The sequence below is a fragment of the Etheostoma cragini genome, chromosome 13 (assembly GCF_013103735.1).
Source record: "Etheostoma cragini isolate CJK2018 chromosome 13, CSU_Ecrag_1.0, whole genome shotgun sequence".
Lineage (NCBI taxonomy): Eukaryota > Metazoa > Chordata > Actinopteri > Perciformes > Percidae > Etheostoma > Etheostoma cragini.
The window spans coordinates 8,266,792-8,285,510 of NC_048419.1; the positions used below are offsets into that span (position 1 = coordinate 8,266,792).

At 40.7% G+C, this 18,719-nt stretch overlaps 1 protein-coding gene across 1 annotated transcript in view; it reads left to right on the plus strand.

Annotated features, from left to right (window-relative positions):
* The first annotated feature begins 1,915 nt into the window (after positions 1-1,915).
* Positions 1,916-18,719, plus strand: part of ntm (neurotrimin) — a 502,481-nt gene continuing 485,677 nt past the window's right edge. Inside the window, exon 1 of the mRNA XM_034889544.1 lies at positions 1,916-2,154. Within this exon, the coding sequence (XP_034745435.1) occupies positions 2,094-2,154 (61 nt within the window). The 5' untranslated portion in view covers positions 1,916-2,093. The remainder of the gene's footprint in view (positions 2,155-18,719) is intronic.

Consider the following 18,719-nt stretch of genomic DNA (forward strand, 5'->3'; position numbering starts at 1 on the left):
TTGCACACTAAATTTGCACTATTGTGTCTATATTGCCATAAAACTGATTCTAATTATTGTACATATGTTTTGTAATTTTTTTTTATTGTATTATAAAGTTTTAAATCCCATCAAGTTGGCCTCTTCATTAATTCCTGCTGAATTTAAACGTTCTCTAAAGGTTGCAACATTAGGTTAACGTTGGGGTAACGTTCTCTAAAGATTGCAACGTTAAGATAACATTTGTGGAACGTTCTCTAAAGGCTGCAATGTTAGGATAACAATAGGGGAACATTCTCTAAAGGTTGCAACGTTAAGATAACATTAGGGGAACGTTCTCTAAAGGTTGCAATGTTAGGATAACGTTAAGGGAACGTTCTCTAAAGGTTGCAACGTTAGGATAATATTAGGGGAACATTCTCTAAAGTTTGCAATGTTAGGATAACGTTAAGGGAACGTTCTCTAAAGGTTGCAACATTAGGTTAACGTTAGGGGAACATTCTCTGAAGGTTGCAATGTTAGGATAACGTTAGGGGAACGTTCTCTAAAGCAGGGGTTCCCAAAACTTTCAGCCCACGACCCCCAAAGTAACGCTGCAAGTGACTTGCAACCCCCCCACTATAAACGTATATTAACATTGCGGGCAACCGCGCATGCACTATAGGCGTATCCAAACACGAGCTTATTGACAACACTAAAGAAAAAACAGCCGTAAAATTATTCTACAGTAGTTTACTCCTTTTTAACTTTTACTGTCTTTAATTTGAACCTAACCTAATGAGATGGATTTGCAATATGTTTGGAGCACTGCAAGTCCAATCTTGGTTTATTGTTGGAGACCGCTACTCGAAGATCATCCTCCACATTCAATCGCGATCTGTATTCATTTTAACCATGTACCATCAGTGCCAGTTTCGCACAAGCAGCGTCTTAGAATTAAAACGCTGTCTTCAAGGTTCGGTCCCTTGACAGTTCAACCAGTGCATCCTCCAGCTCGGATGTCAGATGATTTGTCCTTGTTTCAAATCGAGAGGCTGTTCCCTTTTAATTTATTTGCTTGGTTTTATTTTAAATTTAGCCATCATGGCTAATATGTGCTATTTCTAATAGTTTTTAAATTTTTACTTTATTTCTGGAAATCAACTTGCAACCCCCCTCTCTGGCTCGCGACCCTCCTGTGGGTCCCGACCCCCACTTTGGGAATCACTAAGGTTATCCTAATCCTAAGGTTATGCAACCTTTAAGGTTGCAACGTAAGGATAACCTTAGGGGAACGTTCTGAGAAAGGATAAAGAACGTTTGATGTAACCAACACACAACCAAACAACCTTCAGGGAATGTCCCGCGACCAAAAACTGTTAGCTGGGAAAACTATCTAGGAGCCCATTTCACAATAAAAAAAACTTAAAAATAAGAGAAATATCAGAAAAAATGTGTTTTCCCAATCCTGCTATTCATCATGCGACCCCTTAAATGTAACTTGGGACCCTAAATTAAATGTTCTTGTTTTAGGACTGTACAATCTTTTTCACCCCATTGTTGCAGTTACAATTAGACCACCTAAGTAACTGTAGGCTACTTTTTACTGTAGGAAACTAAACTAAGACCAATCGTCGCACGTTAATTCCTCTGTTTCAGCTGTGCTGTAAAGATAAATGCCACACGGTAATAAGTAGGCTACACAAGCTGATTTTCATTAGTAAAATCTCAGCGAAGTCGCCACTAACAGCTCCTTCAAGCCCGCTACATACAATCTGCTCATGACCGGAAGTAAGTCTATTTTCTCTACAAAATAAAAGTCCCATTGCTACTCGCGTATAGCGGGAACATCTGAACCAGTAAATTCCCTTTAGTTGTATTAAACTAAACCGGATGTGGTTGTTTTCATCAACGCTAGCACCCTCAGCCCCACACCCCCAGCACGGCTGCCAATAACCTCTCAGCTGAAGGAGGGACTTTGTTGAGCGCTGCGTTGGTGGATGCTTTCCAGTCACACAGGAGGACCGAAGACCTGAGGAAAAGCACTTTTCGGGATTTTCACAGACTCACAGGCTATTTTCACCCCCCGCCAGACTGCATCATTCACACAGCAGACAAACAACAGATCGATAGACATGAATAATCCTCTGTACTGGGCAATGCTGGTCGGGATGACCGTCCTGCTGATGGAGCAAGGTAAGTGATGGCTTATGTCATGCTTGGAACACTTGTTATCGCTGTCTCCGACTCTGTGTGGACGGGATGGATTGCAATGTGTCCTTTGGGTGTGTGTGTGTGTGAGAGAGTCTCGGGGACAGTCTTTGCGCCTTTGGCATCAGGGTGCTTGTCATCTAAGCCGCAGTTTAAATTAAGCGATTAGTGAAGTGCAGTTCAGCTGTCTTGGTGCCCGTGGCTTGACTCTCTAAGTATACAAATAGTAGTTTTGATCATATATTTTTATACCAGTTCGGCTATTTGAGGCTGCAGCATTTTCTCTGAAAGTTTGTACCCTGCTAGGATCACTGTCAGCAGTCCTATTAGGATAGTTGTACCTTGGCTGTGCGTTTATGCAACTGACGATACACATAAAATCCTATGTTGCTGTGCAGCATTCTGCCAGACACGGCTTTATTGTATGAATTTACCTGCCATTAAGAAGGAGCAGGTCTCTCCTTTAGGCGCCTGTGGCTCCTGCTTTCCCCGACGCGTGCACGGTGCGTCTCGCGGACGGGAGGTCTTTGCTGCAAAGTTGATTCAGTAGCCTATTAGTTGTTAATCCACGTTGACTGTGTGCTCAGGTCCTCCAAGTTAAGCCATGGATTCTCCCGCCTGGCATGAGGGCTTTGCTGCTGGAAGGGAGAGCAGTGAAGCAGCCCGGTCTGGCCTGGTTTACACCTGACATTAGAAATGCAATCGAATAAGTAGGCTACATGGGTGGTAGATAGAGGTGCGCTTAAAGAAATCCAATAAAATCAAATCAATCATGTATTTAAATCAAATCAATTATGTACTTAAATTAAATCTGAACCTTTTTGTAAACCCTATAGTTTGTATTTAACTATACACATCTATTGTTCTTCAGGCTCCAGCACCACATATGATTGAGACTCAAGGAAAGATACATGCTGTTAAATCCTCCTCCATGTCCATGTCCATTGATAATGACCCTTGAAGTTACATAATAATCAATTGCGTGGATAGACAAAGAACTGAAGATAATGAATGAATGGGTGCTCCTCATTAGCTCTACGACCCTCACTTTTTTTTAAGCCTTTGATTTCACTTCTGATTTATATGCCACAGTTCAAACTCTTGAAGAAAAAGATTCTTGCATAAAGAGCTGAAATATTGAAGCATGTTTAAAATTCTGTGGAAGTAGGCACTTGGGGTGTAGATCACAAGTTTAATACAATGCAATATGTAGATTCTTTGGACAACCAAACAAGATCTGCTGATATCTTTAAATCTGTCACGATACGGTTTATGATTTGATTCAATTCAGCGGCATGCAATGGATACAATACATAATTCCATTTATGTCAACTTTGCATTGATTAAAATGGGAGCCTGTTCATTGAATCCACACATGGGTCCAGATGGATTACATGGTTGGTCCTTAGTAGAGGGGAGGTCACAGGTTTAAATCCTTGACAATAATTTATGTTTCAGAGTTTAAGTATGCTGACTTTATAAACTGATTTAAGTGTTTGATTCCTCTTATGAAATACCATCTGCAGCTGTGCTGAATGAGGGTGAACCCATGAGTGACACTGCTATGATGCTCTGATGCTATGTGGCACACAGCTTCAGCGTATCAAGCTCTGAATAAACTGGGGCGCAGACTTGTTGCACTTTTCAACCTAATTATGTATTTGAGATGTGTCAGTAGAAAGAAAGAGAAGGAATTAATCAAGTGACTCCCTCTGGGTGGTTTAGTACACCAGAGAGAGCTTGTTTAAACCCCCACTTAATACCATATATCATTACTTATGTTGAAAAGTAGTACAGTCATTATTTTGCAGGCAAGAAGTTGTGTCAAATGAAAGAAACCCATTGCAGACAACGCTCTGGAAAATATACAAATCCCTGCTGAAACAGGCAGCCAGGGAGATATAGTGGTTTGTTTTGTGCCACAACACTATTCAAAATGTCTGGAAATAAAATCCCTTTTCCCCGCCCATGTCAAGTCCAAACCCTTTTGCAGACAGCACCAACGTTCTGCTGAAGTCACTTGCATATTAGCAGATCTCTTCCAGAATCAGAGATGTCTCAGATTAGATTACACTGTAAAAAGCTAAATAGTTGCACGTATTATTTTGAATTTAAACAACTCTTTCTGGATCGTGCTGTCAATGTGAGAATAATAGTTGAGGGATAAAAAATAATTTGTCCCTCCAACTAATTCCCAAGTTTTTATAATAAACTGATGTCAAGTTTTACTAACAACGATGCTATCTTTACAACCAACTTCCATCTTTTCTTATTCAACACAATGTTTCCAGTCCCTTGGACAAAAAATTAGTTTTTTTGTGGACACAACATGAAACATGTATTGCTGACAAAAAAATTAAAGACCTTTTTTTAAAGTGTAGATGGAACTTAAATGCTTCCCATGGGCTAATCTGGTCATTGGGGCAACATAATATGGCACAGATAAGGAGGCAAATATGGAGCATTTTTGATTAGATAACAAATAAACAAAGCGGAAGAAATTATGGTGGATAAGGAATGAATACAGATTTACAGGTAAGCAGAGGTATGCAGCATGGTGTACGTGTATATGTGTGTGTGTATATATCTATACACATACACATATGTTGTGATGTAAACCCACAAAGAAAGCTCCAGGATTTCCATATACACAATTAAAAATGCCCATCAACACTTAACAACCCACTTTCCATTGTAATTTTTATAAATTTTGAATGCTCATGTTTTTTTTTCTTCGTCTTTTATCTTTGCATACGCTAAATAAAGGTATTTCCATTGTAAATTAGTGCATGAAAGTGTGTCAGAATGCAGGAAATAAAATCTTTGATGCTCAAAATGTTCCGGGGGAGGACACCTAGACCCCCCCCACTTTTCCATTTTACGTATTACTTTACGCTTTAACGGTGGTCTGATACAGTCAAGACAATATATCTGAACTAAGGTTTCTTTTGCAAACAATCTTTGGCGGGGTAGAGAACCAGACACCCAAACAACAAAAACACTTGCTATGTTAGCCTTTAGGCATTTTGTTTATTCTGGTGAGAGCGACGGCCAGCGGTGGTAAAAAATACAATGCTTGCAAACGTTATCTGAATGTCTTAGCAAAGAGCATCTTTGCTTTGAAAAAGCCGAGGACAGACAGAATGTTAAGACAACTGGCTATCAGAAACAAACCTCAGTCTTGTTACAAAGTTACCATTTCCTACACTGTAAGTCATTATTATTATTATTATTATTATTATTATTATTATTATTAAGAATTTCCCTCTGTCCAGCTCTTTTTTTTTTGGCAGGCAGGACTGGGGGTCTATTTTATTTGTTATAGGCTATTTGTGGTCGGATCTGATCATAACCTCAATTGGAACAAGATTGTGCGCATCATGTTAATGGGATAAATATAGACTTTTTGGCTCATATACTGACAGAAATATGCAGAGGAGTCTGCAGGTCAGAGCTAACCGGGGGCGGGTGGGTCAGATCACAAGAGCAGAACAAAACAACCGGAGCCATTGATAGGAGCGGTCGACTGGGCTGCAGCGCTCTAGTTGTCTGGCTGTGGCAGCGGGCCCTGTACATGTGGATGACAGTCGACAGCAGTAAGAGCTGGAAGTGATCTCTCTGCACCTGGAGGGGATGAGCCGCAGGCTACAACTGCTGGGGGGCGGGGGGGGGGCAGGATATTCTATTTTATTGTATGGGACAGCTTAGACTTGAAATAGGAGAGAGCGAGAGAGGGGGAATGACATGCAGCAAAGGGCCGCTCTACCAGGTGAGCTAACCAGGCGCCCACTGTTGATGTATTTTCTGTGCCTTCTTTCTTTTTTTCTTTTTTTCTAGAGCAATAACTTCCAGGACACAATCAACATCATGCAGAGTACAGCAAAGTGTCACGCTGTCCCTTGGCTTTCTCATGTTCAATGAGAAAATGTGTGTGAATATGTCAAGGTCAGCCTACCAGTGCCTCTCACTGAATACAACATCATTTTAGACTGTATAATATGTCGGGTACAGGCTGTTGTATGCATTCATCATGAATTGACACACTTGAGTCACACAAGATAAAGAAGGAGTACAAATAATGTGTGCCTGGAATGAGCTGTACACATCTGGAGTGGAGTTAATACAACACAAACTGAGAGTACCTCCTTCGTTTCTGCAGCTGCTTGGGTAGCTCCTGTCCCATCCAGTGGATTGAATATGCAACAAGTAGCAGAGTATTTAAGAAACTAGTAAGGCTATGAACCCTAACAATTGATCATCTTCCATAAGAAGCAAATGAACAGACTCTGACATGGGAAGAGTAGGTGGAACACAATCAAATACTGACATCAGTGGGTGTTGTGTTGTTTTGCAAGAAGGAAAAGAAGTTGCAAAAACACAGCAAAACATTCCAATATCGAATTTCCCCAAAAGGACCCGCACATGTTCTTTTCAGAACAAAGAAAAGAAGAGTATTAATCCATCTTAAGATAAACACTGGTAATGAGGCAGCCTCATTGTCTAAGTGGGCGTCCTCCCTCCCTCTCTCTCTCTGTATGTGGCTGGGAGAAGACAGTGCTGGCTGTGTTGCCAGGATGCAGCACACACCGAGACCCTTGCAGGCCTGTGTATTGTGCCCTTGTCCTTCCTTCATCAGCCCGTGTCAGCCAAAGATGAGAATTATAGCTGCTTAGATGGAAATTTGGAGCAACAGCTGTTACTGGATGACCAGCTAAGAGAGCCCGAATGGATAGAGGTGGTGGTTCGGGAGCCATGGTGTGCTTGTTGTATGCAGGCTTTTATTAGAGACATTGAGATCATTGTTGATTGCTAGAGTGTGTTCTCTTCTTATCACAGGGCTACAGCTACTCAGTAGGGATCTCACAGCAACTGAGGCAGAGCTGTTGCTGTAAAATTGGTCTTTGTCCGTCTACCGTCCACATACAGCCTCTTAGCAGAATGCACAGGCAGATCAGGCAGATGGCTGACAAAAGCAGGTAGATATCACAACCTGTGTAGTGGCATGATATAAAAATGTGATAAATGAACTTCATGTAAATTGGCCATGAGTTGCTACTAAGCCAGCTTCTCGGCTGGAAAGCAAGAGTTCTCCCTCAGCCTATGACTCAGACTATGGTTAACTGCCCCCTCAGATTTCTGCAGGGTAGATACAGACAGCTAGCTAGACTATCTGTCCAATCTGAGCTTTCTGTTGCAAGACTAAAAAAACTGTTGCTTGGTCCTTCAACAACAAGGTCCTTCCTGAGGCTATATTGCAGCAGCACTGTGGCTCCGTCCTCCGCTTAGCGATGCCCAAGATGATTGTGATTGGTTTAAAAAAATACCAATACACCAGAGCATGTTTTTCTCCCATCCCAGAATGCTGTCAGACCTTCCTTTGCAGCGCTATGGAGGAAGGTCTAGCAATGCAAGATAATCATAAGAGTAACACAGCTCCTTTAAGGAATAGCTGGGTGTGTGTGTGTTTGTGTGTGTGTGTGTGTGTGTGTGTGTGTGTGTGTGTGTGTGTGTGTGTGTGTGTGAGATAATTACTTAGTGGTTGAAATTAGTGCATCAGAGAGTTTCAACCTGGCCATTGACACACTGTGCAATAAAGCTCAAAGAGCTTTGTATGCAATCAAATGCGAAATTGGAAGTGAAGCTTTGGGCCCAATTTTGAAACCAGAATTTGAAAACTGGGATAAATTTCCCACTGAAAAATTATGATTGGAATTCTGTAGTTATTCTAAAAGTTCGCCCAAACAATGCATGCAGAAAAGAACTCTGCATTTTCCCGGTAAAATTCAAATCCAAAAAAGGCAAATTCCATTTTGTCAGCATTTAAACCAAGCTGATAAAAATTCCATTGCATACAAAGCTCAGACACAGTGAGTAGTAGACAGACAGGTAGAGAGAGAGACAGGTAGACTGAGCCTCAGAGCCGCCACAGACACAATCATCAGTCTTCAATCAAAAGATTTGAGACTAAATTAAAAGACGAGTTTAAAGAACAATGGCGAAATGCAAATAAAATAGAACGCAAGCTTCTCTGTTAATCCCTGAAAAGAGTGATCCAATTTGCTGAATATCTCAAAACAAAAAATCCAAAAGAGATACTAATTTTAACAATGACTATGAGCTGGAAATTGAAAGAGGTTGCCATTTAAAAGTGTGGAGACCAAGAGAGGAACGTGTCTGTGGACATTTCCATCAGGATATGGAAATAGAATTACATTTCCTGTGTGCATGTCCCAAATATGAAGACTTAAGAACCAAATATTTCCAAAAAATCCCTAGACTGAGGACACAAAGATTTGTTTTTTATTAGGGGAGTATAAAAGCACGGCATGGCTAGCAGCTAAATATGTCTTCTCCTGGCACAATACAAGGCAAAATAAATAGGGAATATTACATATTATCATTTTTATTTCTGTATTCTTTTTTAATGTTTCAAAGTACCCCTTGAGGGACATACACATACTTTTAGTTTCTAAAAGTGTGTAGTAAGTATCCTGTTTACTTGTAATATTATATCAGATATATGTATGTTTGTTCTTATGTTAGAGAGAGAATGTAAAGTGTGTTGCGGGGATGCAAGTATGTAGTGATTGAGCCGTATTTTACCAACCATCCAATGGCAGCTGATTTCATTCATGTTATTCACCTACATAGGTCTTTACTCACATTTGGAGCCCTTATTTTGGGTTCTGTATTATATTTGATTTTTGATGTGAAATTGCCACTTTGCCTGTTTCATGAAAACAATATGCCCCGTTTATTTTCTGAGAAGGCAAATTGGAGGTTATTGGTATCCCGTTGTCTTTTCCATTCCAATTGAGGGAAGCAATTTTAGTGTTGCATTCCATTCCTGTATTCAGCATTGCTTTCTTATTTTTGTGTTTGGTATTGTCACGGGTTTATTTCACAAATGAATCATTGGTGGGTTGTAGAAAGTTTTGTGTAAAAGTGTTTTGGAAGCCTAATTGATTTACTCCCTCAGTTTGGGTCAACAATCAATTTGCAGCAGTGGGATTTCACTGAAGGCTTTCAACACTGAGATGCATTGTGCATGGTATGGACAATGCAGCAGACAAAGAAAGAAAACAACAAAACTCAAGAGATGCATATTTCTTGAAAATAATTTGATAATTTTATACCACTACAACTGTCTTAAATCCTACTGTATAACATGGCAGGAAGCCCACGGGTGGACGGAAACAAACACATAGACTTTCTCCAAGAGGAAAACTCCAAATATACAGTAGATATTTGAAATGCAGATAAACAGTGTCAGGTAAATTTGTCATGGGCAAAAAATGCAATCCGAGTCAGTTTTTTGTTTATTTTTCATAATCTAGGTGATGGAAAAGTGCTGAATAAAGTCTTCAGTTTGCACATGGCTTCACTTTCACTTCATGGCTTTCAAATTGTGCACCCTCATCACACTGTAGCAATACCTACAGTTGCACAAATGTAAAGTCTAAGCTTATTGAGAAGCTTTTCCTCCCCCACATAGTTTACCAAGTCCCAGCCAAGTGTTCATGTGACTTGGTGGCCATGAGGGACAGTGCCAGGAAGGCCTGATTAATAAGCAGCGGGGATAGTGACTTCAGACTGGCTCCATTCACCAGGTTGTCGTGTCTGAGGAATGCTGCCTCCTTGAGAAACTCACAGCTCGACCTCTGCAATGTTTGTTTCTATTTAAGCAGCTTTTTATAGATGTATATATGTATTTTATGAGTATTTGTCCTTTGGGGTACAGTAACACCAAAAGCTGTTAAGCTGGGTTGCATAAGGCACTCAGACTTTCCATACCTTCCAATGTGTTTTTGACTTTTGACACAAAGGAACCCAATTTCTGAAGAGTTTAGAAGAGCTCAAAGGTGCAATATGTAATACTGACAGCTAGTGTTGCCCAGTTTTGACACAGTTCAATTTTTACAGGAACAGAAATGGTACAAGTTACATTTTTTTCCACCTAAAATCGGTAGCCTTACCTTATTTTCTGTGACAAAAATGTAATCCTGACTCAATTCAGAAAATCATCTGGATATGACACTTATGTCTTTTTCATAGTGGATTTTGAACATGAATTATAATATAGTCAGGTAAGTCACGGGTCAATTTGAACCAAGGGATGCGGGAGGGTCCCAAAAGTGAAGACAATAAAAGGGTTAATAGATACTGCAGTGCAAATTAAAAAATCCTGGAGAGAGTCGTCTCCTCTGCCCCCTCCTCCCCAGACTCCAGGTTTGCGTTTAACGCTTGTCTCACATAGCCATACATTACTCCACAGCACATCGGAGTAGCTAACGTTAGATGCTAGCTATACTGACAGTCATAGAAGCCCGTGCTCACACGGATCTCTGTGCCCAACTGACACACACTTTTTTTGGCTTAGAATTACTGTAGGAGCCGCTAAAAACACAACAACCTTGCTGTCCTCTCCACTCAACTGAACAAACTTTATTGGCTTAGAATTACGGCAACATTGCTAAACACACTGCTATTCAACGGTCCTTTCTTCCTGATTTACAGCCCCCCTTCAGCCCCTTCTTGGCTTAAAATAACTCACCTTTGTCGGCTACGGCCGCTGTGAACAGGCTACAGGTTATAAACAGCCGTGGCCCGCTGGCCTGGTCCTCCTTTAACGTTAGCAGTTAGCAGTGTTAGCATGGCGGCGTTAGCGAGGACCAGTGGGGATCCCTTTACTGGCTGTGTCTCAATTTTTTAGTAACCTCAGGGACTATAGCTAGCTATAGTATGTGAATGTTGAAATGACATAAAATGCCTGTCCCTAGTAGCCATGATAAATTACCCTGAAGCGTCAGGAGGAAATTAGCCAGCTCCGCGTCCTTTTGGGCTCTAAACTGTCTCCATCTTTCAAATGCATCATATATATTTAATAATATACCCCGGGTTTGTTACGTCTCTGATTACGCAAGTGTTTGAAACATGACGTTTTTTTATTTTTGGGTCGGGTAGAATGGATCTCTGTTGATGCTGTTTGTTTGTTTGCTACTTTCATCACTGTACTAACGTTACAGCTCTAGTGCGCTGGGTTACGTTTTTACAGGTAAATCTGGCAACCCGGCCTGGCTGTCAAACTGGACAGTAGATAACAACACACAGGCCAAAATACAAACAGAAATTACAAAAGGAGAAAAGATAGATAGATAGATAGATGTTTATTGATCCCAAGAAAAATTGGAAATGATGGTGTTACAGCAGCAAACTCAGTCACAAAGCACAAATATAAATGAAATACTAGGAAAAATATACATACATGAAATAATAATATGAATAAAATAAAAGAAATATTTGAATATGTACAGGATGGGAAGACAAAAATGTGCAACTGCTTGATAATATGCTAAATGTAAATGAATGTAAATAAACCAATTGTGCAGGTTGCATTACTGCAGTAGTGTGGTGTCCAAAAGTCTTATCTAGCACCCAGTGATCACGTGTTAAAAAGTTTTATTGCTTGTGGTATGAATGATTTTATGTAGCGGTCCGTGCGGCATCGAAGCTGTCGGAGCCTCTTAGAGAAGCTGCTCCTCTGTTGGACCAGTGTGGGGTGGAGAGCTTGGTCAGGGTTATCCCTGATAGATAACAGTTTGTTCAGTGACCTCCTCTCCACCACAGCTTCAAAAGTGTCCTGTTTGCAGCCGATCACAGAGCCAGCCTTCCTGATCAGTTTGTTCAGTCAGTTTGTGTCGCTGGCTCCGAAGCTGCTGCCCCAGCAGATGGCGGAGGAGAACAGAGCGCTGGCCACAACAGACTGGTAGAAGATCGCCTACATCCTGCTGCACTCGTTGAAGGATCTCAGCTTCCTCAGGAAATAGAGTCTGCTCATCCCCTTCTTGTAAACAGCAGTGCTGTTGACCTTCCAGTTCAGCCTGCTGTCGATTTTGACACCCTGGTATCTGTAATCCTCCACCATGTCCACGTCACTTCCCAGGATGCAAAGGGGCAGCAGAGCCGTTCCCTTCCTCCTGAAGTCGATCACCATCTCTCTGGTCTTATCCACTTTCAGCAGCAGATGATTCTTACCAGACCACTCCACAAAGTCATTTACCAGTGCCCTGACCATCCCTTATACACCCAACAACTGCAGAGTCATCAAAAAACCTCTGTAGGTGACTGAGTTCTGTAGGTCTGAGTTGTACTGGAAATCTGTGGTGTATAAGGTGAACAGAAAAGGAGACAGCACAGTCCCCTGTGGGGCCCCCGTACCACTCACCACCACATCAGACAGAACACGGTCCAGACGGACAAACTGGTCTGTCTGTCAGGTAGTCAGTGATCCAGGAGACTACGGACGCACCGACACCCATCAGCCGCAGCTTCTCACCAAGTAGCAGTGGCTGGATGGTGTTGAATGCACTGGAGAAATCAATAAATGTGATTCTCACAGTGCCGCCACCAGGTGCAAATGAGCTTGCTGCAGCAGATACATGACAGCGTTGTCCACTCCCAGACGAGGCTGGTAGGCAAACTGTAGAGGGTCCAGAGAAGAACTCACCTGCGGCCTCAGGTAGGCCAAGATCAGCCTCTCCAGCACCTTCATCACATGGGATGGAGAGCCACTGGGCGGTAGTCCTTAAGGCCAGATGGAGTCGACTTCTTGGGGACTGGGACAAGGTAGGACGTCTTCCACAGTAGCGGCACCCTCTGCAGGCTCAGGCTCAGGTTGAAGAGGTACTGGAGAACACCAAATAAAACATACTGGCATTAGCATTGTTGTCAGAAAAGATAGCAACTTAGCATGTTTCTCTCATGTTGTCTTCCCGTCAAAATTAAAAATACACACTTTTTTTGACGCTTTTATGAGTGTTTTTAAATTTTTCAACACTGAATGCTTTTTTTCAATGTTGGTCGCTTTTTTAACATTTCCAACACTACATAACACTAACTTATTAACTTTTGATTTACAATTATTTTCGGAATTTCTCGTCAATCCAGATTTAAAGGAAATTATACCTGATGTTTGAGTTAGAAATGCAGAAATTAGGAATTATTTAGACTAAAATTAAAGGAATGTATTTTAACTTTTACTCAATACTATTTAAAAAAAATTGTAAGTTTTTTTCAAATGTTATGAAATTAAATAAGACACCCCAAAATAAATGAAAGTAGAGATTTGTACTTGCCAAAGAGTGTGGAAGCAATCATATTATTTTGGGTTATTAAAAAGAACATTGATATAGGAAAATGGGTCAATTTGACCCAAGGACAACATGAGGGTTAATATTTGATGACGCATTGGCACCATTTTTGAATTTTTTACAGTAAATATATATAACATATTGGACCTTTTATTACCTAATGCTAATGTTTCCAGGCATTTCACAAGCTATTCCAGTTTGTTAGGAGCATTATTTTAAAGCAGTATATGCAGCTTCCAGTTACAGATTTTATTGCCACTTTCTGCATCTTATTTGCATAATCCAACATGATCTGTTTTAAAATGCTCTATATTTTTGGTAAAGCTTAAAAAGGGAAATGTAATCAGAAAGACAAAGTAAGAAGCAGGAGGAGACAGCCGTCTTACGCTGTGACCTCTAAAAGGAATCAAATAAACTAAATTATTGTCAACTTTAAACATTTGTTCAATTTGTAAACTGACAAAATTGTATTGCCATTCACAGACAGATAAACGGTACACATTCTGTACTCCGGCATGTCATAAGGGACACTTTCTAAACCTTTTTAATTTGTGTTTTGTCAGGAAGGCATAAGCGCTGAGTGTTGTTGCCCATTTCGGCACAGCCAAATTTCTCTCATCAGAGCACACACATGTTGGAGTAGTTGGGAGATGCCCAGAAGATCAAACCCTAGTGCTGTGGTTTTGGCCACTGCACCCTGTAGCCACTGCTGTAGTGTTTTTGATTGAAGCCATAGCTGCTGCTTGCACTGTGGGAGTTGGAGTTTGGACCTGCACATTAGAACTTGGCTTATCATGCGGAAAATAGTATTTCGGAGGCCAGGATCCCTAAAATCAAGAAGGAAGAAGCATCCAAAGCCAGCCACATGGAGTGGCCAGAGGATCATGAACAGAGTTTTTGTAGCAAGTAACAAAATGGCTACACTATAAATACTGAATGGTATCCCCAACATGAACCCTGTACGGAAGAAAAGCAGCGGTCTGTCATGCTATCTGATCTAATCTTTTGCTTCCTTTTTGTGTTTTCCTGCTTGGAGTGCCCTTGCTTGCTGTATTATAATCCGCTTACCTGTAGATCTTTTGTCTGGAATTGGAAACGGCTTCCTTTTATTGTTCACCAAAAAACCCTCTCCCCACTGCTGTTACAATCAACCTGTGGCGGCCCTGATACTTCCCTAAATCTTCCGTATGTTCTTTTTTAATCTGATTTGAAATCAAGGAAAACAGACATACCATTTAGGTGAGCAGGTAGCAGATACCCACATCAGTCGTACGCCATCACTTGCCCAGAATTCTGACATCGATACTGTGATAAGGAGGCCACTTGAGACTTTTCCTGCACTCATGCATTAATAGCAGGGAGGCTTCTCACAGTTTGAGGTGTTGCTGTGGAGCTTAAGAAGTGCAGCGGTATGGTTGTAATTTTGGAGCAGATGGCAGAGTTAGTGGTTAGCAGGCATTTAGTCTGCGGAATACTCTGTGCACCTATTGGGGCTTGCCTGGGCATTTGTGTGAAGCACAAAAGATAATATTTCAATTAGTGCTATCATGGAAAATGAAAGGAAGGCTTTTTGTGGTGGATTCTGCGAGAGTGTTAATAGGAAACAGTTGATTGAAGCTTCATTAAAAAATATATTCATTGTGTCCACTTGAACATCCATAGTGGAGCTGCAAAGTTCTTTGAACAATTCCATAACTGTGAGTAGCTCATCATACCGTTATCTACGGTGGCCGCCAGTGGCCAATGCACTGCAACTTAAGTAAAAAAATGCAAACACATACAATAAAACCAAATACGCAAATGGGCTTCAAATGTACACAATCACAACCAAATACACAAATGGGCTGCAAATATAGAAACATGCAAAAGGAAAAGAACACAAACTTTAAAAACAAATGCACCAGAAAAACACTCAATCCAACAACAGGTATGTCAGATTGAGCACATTATTGTGTCTTTTTTATATTGTGACAGGAGAAGACATATGCAGCTGCTAGTTAGCTTCTCTCTCGCTCGCTTGCTCTCTCTCTCTCACTTGCTTTCTTGCTCTTTTGCTCTCTCATTTCAAATTGCTTTATTGTCATGAATGTCAGAAATAACAATATTGCCAAAGCATCAAGGATAATAATGTGAGAAGAAATACATACATACAATTCATTGAGTAAACTAAAATATATACATTTAAGATTAAATAAAAAAAAACGATCCCACTCTCTCTCTTTCTTAATACATACAGTAGGTGTGTCACTTAGATTTTATACTCTATTGATCGTTTTACAACTCACTACATTACAAAGCAATTACATAACATCTGTCTCTCTCTCTCTCTCTCTGTGGTGTCAAAATCTAGTTGTTCCACGTAGCGCTTCCCCTAGAGGCCTGGAGAACTTCTGTTGTGTAATCTGGATGCAGCTTTTATTTGTCGCTTTTGTTTTCAAGGGTTGTGTGCTTTTCTTTTTGCATCATTTATATATTTGCAGCGTGTTTAGGTATTTGGTTGTGTGTATTTGCAGCGCGTCAGCTTAATGCTGCGCTTGTGATGTCAAATTGATGAAGATGTTTTCCTAATTTGCTTGCGTTTTGTCTATTGGCATTTTTTTTTATTTTTTTTGAGTTGCAGTGAGTTTGCCCCTCTCCGGTCACCGTAGTTATTTCTTTTGTTTCTCAGAAACAAGATAATTCAGGAAATAGAGGTATTTATTTCAAGTTGCCCACTGTGGGAGACCAGAGTGTTGACTTTATGTGAATTGTTCCCCTAACCTTGCGATTAACGATTGCAAAGTTATCAGCAATACAGCTGATATGTAACTCAAAGCACCCCTAAAAGCACCTACAGGCTCTCCCGGTTTCACACAGAGCTAATACGAGAGACAGAAGAGAGGAGTTCTGAGCCTTAGGAAGCCTTGAGTTTCTGTTTGTTGTCCATGAGTGCATTCATTTGCAGGTCCATGCTATGTAAACTCATGAATGTTTAACCAGGAATTTAAAGTAGGATTTCCCACAATTTGTCATTTTTTTTAGTCCTGAGTGATTTAGCCAAAGAAACAAAGCACCCTGTGGGTCTATGGATGCTATGTGAACCAATTTAGAAACCAATTTGTGGCGTGGGGGGGGGGTAACGTCATACTCTCATTTGCATATTATTGACCTCATTACCCAATCATCTGCATAAAGCTCAGTGGTTGTGTCTACCAGGTAGACAGAAATAAATATAACTATTTTGCGAAATAATCACACATTTCCTCACAAAACAGATTCAGAGAGAGGGGACCTTGCGTGCTCGCTGTTGATTGTGTGGCGCGCCCCCCAAGTTATTGAGAAAACAAGTTTACAAACTCATCAACTGATTTGGACCAAAGCAAACCAACTATAGGTGTGAATTAGAGATGTTAATGTGCCAGTATGTGACCCTCGGAACTCGTTGGCGTGCAGCACAGCACTTCGAGGGGTAAATGTTGACTGTCTGTCCACCCAGTGGGACGTTAACCTTAGCAAGACATAGGGCACACGTCGGAGCGCCAAACGTCTGTTGTAAAGCTGACTGCATGCACATCTTTCAACATACACAGAATGTGTTCCCTAACTGTCTCGTATAATTTGGCTAGCGCAGTTTCGGAGGTATATTTACAACCTGGCAAATGGTACCTTGGCCTCAAAAGCTCCATTAAGCGGCGAAATCCGACATTTTTGACAACAGACAAGGGTTAGTAATCCAGTACAATGAACCCCAAAACTTTGTTGGTTAACGTTGTTGCATTCTGACTGTCTTTGGGGAATTTATCTCGTTGCTGAAAGGCAGTTTTCAGAGTTTGCTGCTTGAGGAGCTTTTGGAAATTCGTCGAGCTCTTTAGCGTGACGCGTCGTCAAATGTTTAATTAAGTTGCTGGTGTTGAAATTTGCAGCACTCGTGCCACCCCTTGAAATTGCTTCTTTGAATATGTTGCATGTTGCTGTCTTACCGGTGGGATCATCCACTGTAAAGTACTGCCAAACTGCTGACATGATGCGCTGATGTTAGCTTGTTTTAAGGAGGCGTTGGGTCATCAATTCTTCTTCGCCCCTCTAAAACAGCAGCGCAACTATTTTAGGAGCGGCGAAGAAGAACTGTGTCCAAGCTAACGGAGCTAACCAGTAAATAGATTCCTATTTCTAATAGTTTATGTGGTATCGGATCAGTGCCTATACTACAGTACTTGCCGATACAGATGAAAGCATTTTCTGCAGTATCTGAGGCATTTCCGATGCTGGTATCATAATCGGAACATCTCTAGTGGGAATGCCCTTAATGTGCCTAACTGTGCAAATCTAATTCTTTTAGTCACTTTGACATAGTTATTTTATTTTATTTTTAAAATCTTTTTACCACCCTAAATTTAACAACAAAATAACAAACAGCCCATTGGTTTGGGTGGCTGTGGCTCAGTGGTAGATCAGGTCGCCTGCCAATTGGAAGGTTGGTGGTTTGATCCCCACCCCTGCAGTCATTGTCGAAGTGTCCTTGGGCAAGACACAGAACCCCGATGCTGCGCATCAGAGTGTGAATGTGTGTGAATGTTTATCTGATGAGCAGGTGGCACCTTGTACGGCAGCCCCGGCCACAGTGTATGAATGTGTGTGAATGGTGAATGTTTCCTGTAGATGTAAAAGCGCTTTGAGCAGTTGTTAAGACTGGAAAAGCGCTATATAAATACAGCACATTTACATTTACATTTACATTTCTGTACTATGTAAAAGAGCTTTGAGTAGTTGTTGAGACTAGAGAAGCGCTATATAAGAACAGTCCCTATACATTTCCGAACACTAGCAAAAAGCCGGGAGAAATCTGCATGGGAGAGTAATGTTTCTATTAACTATTCTAGTCCAGTATCATCATTTAGAGTCGTTTATTGAGTAATTTTTTCTTCCCATTTTCTGTCCAGTCGTGCATTCTTGTAGTCTCAATTTGTCTATCAATCTGTCCATTAAAAAGATTTATTCCACAATAATTGTTAGCTGTGAATGATTGTTAGCAACTGGTTCTTTGTTGGTGGTGTTTCATATGGCTTGCGATAGCTTTTTTGCTAGCCTCTGTTAAGAGTCTGATAAAAATTGAGTATTTACATAGATAAAACACCAAACAACTTTTAGAAACCTCATATCCTGTTCGACCGCCTTACTATTTCCAAATATACAATTATTTACCAAAACATGAGAATGGTCTACATCAAAAGACCCGCAACTTGCCAATATTTCCCATGACTGCACAGTATGGAGTAAGAACACTATCAAAAAGATGTATGCGTAACTTTATGTATTCATATTCATATTTTTACATTCATATTTGTATTTTTATACATTTGTGCGTAAATAACATAGGCATGCAAAATTAGGTTTTCATACATATGTGTTTTTATGTGAGTG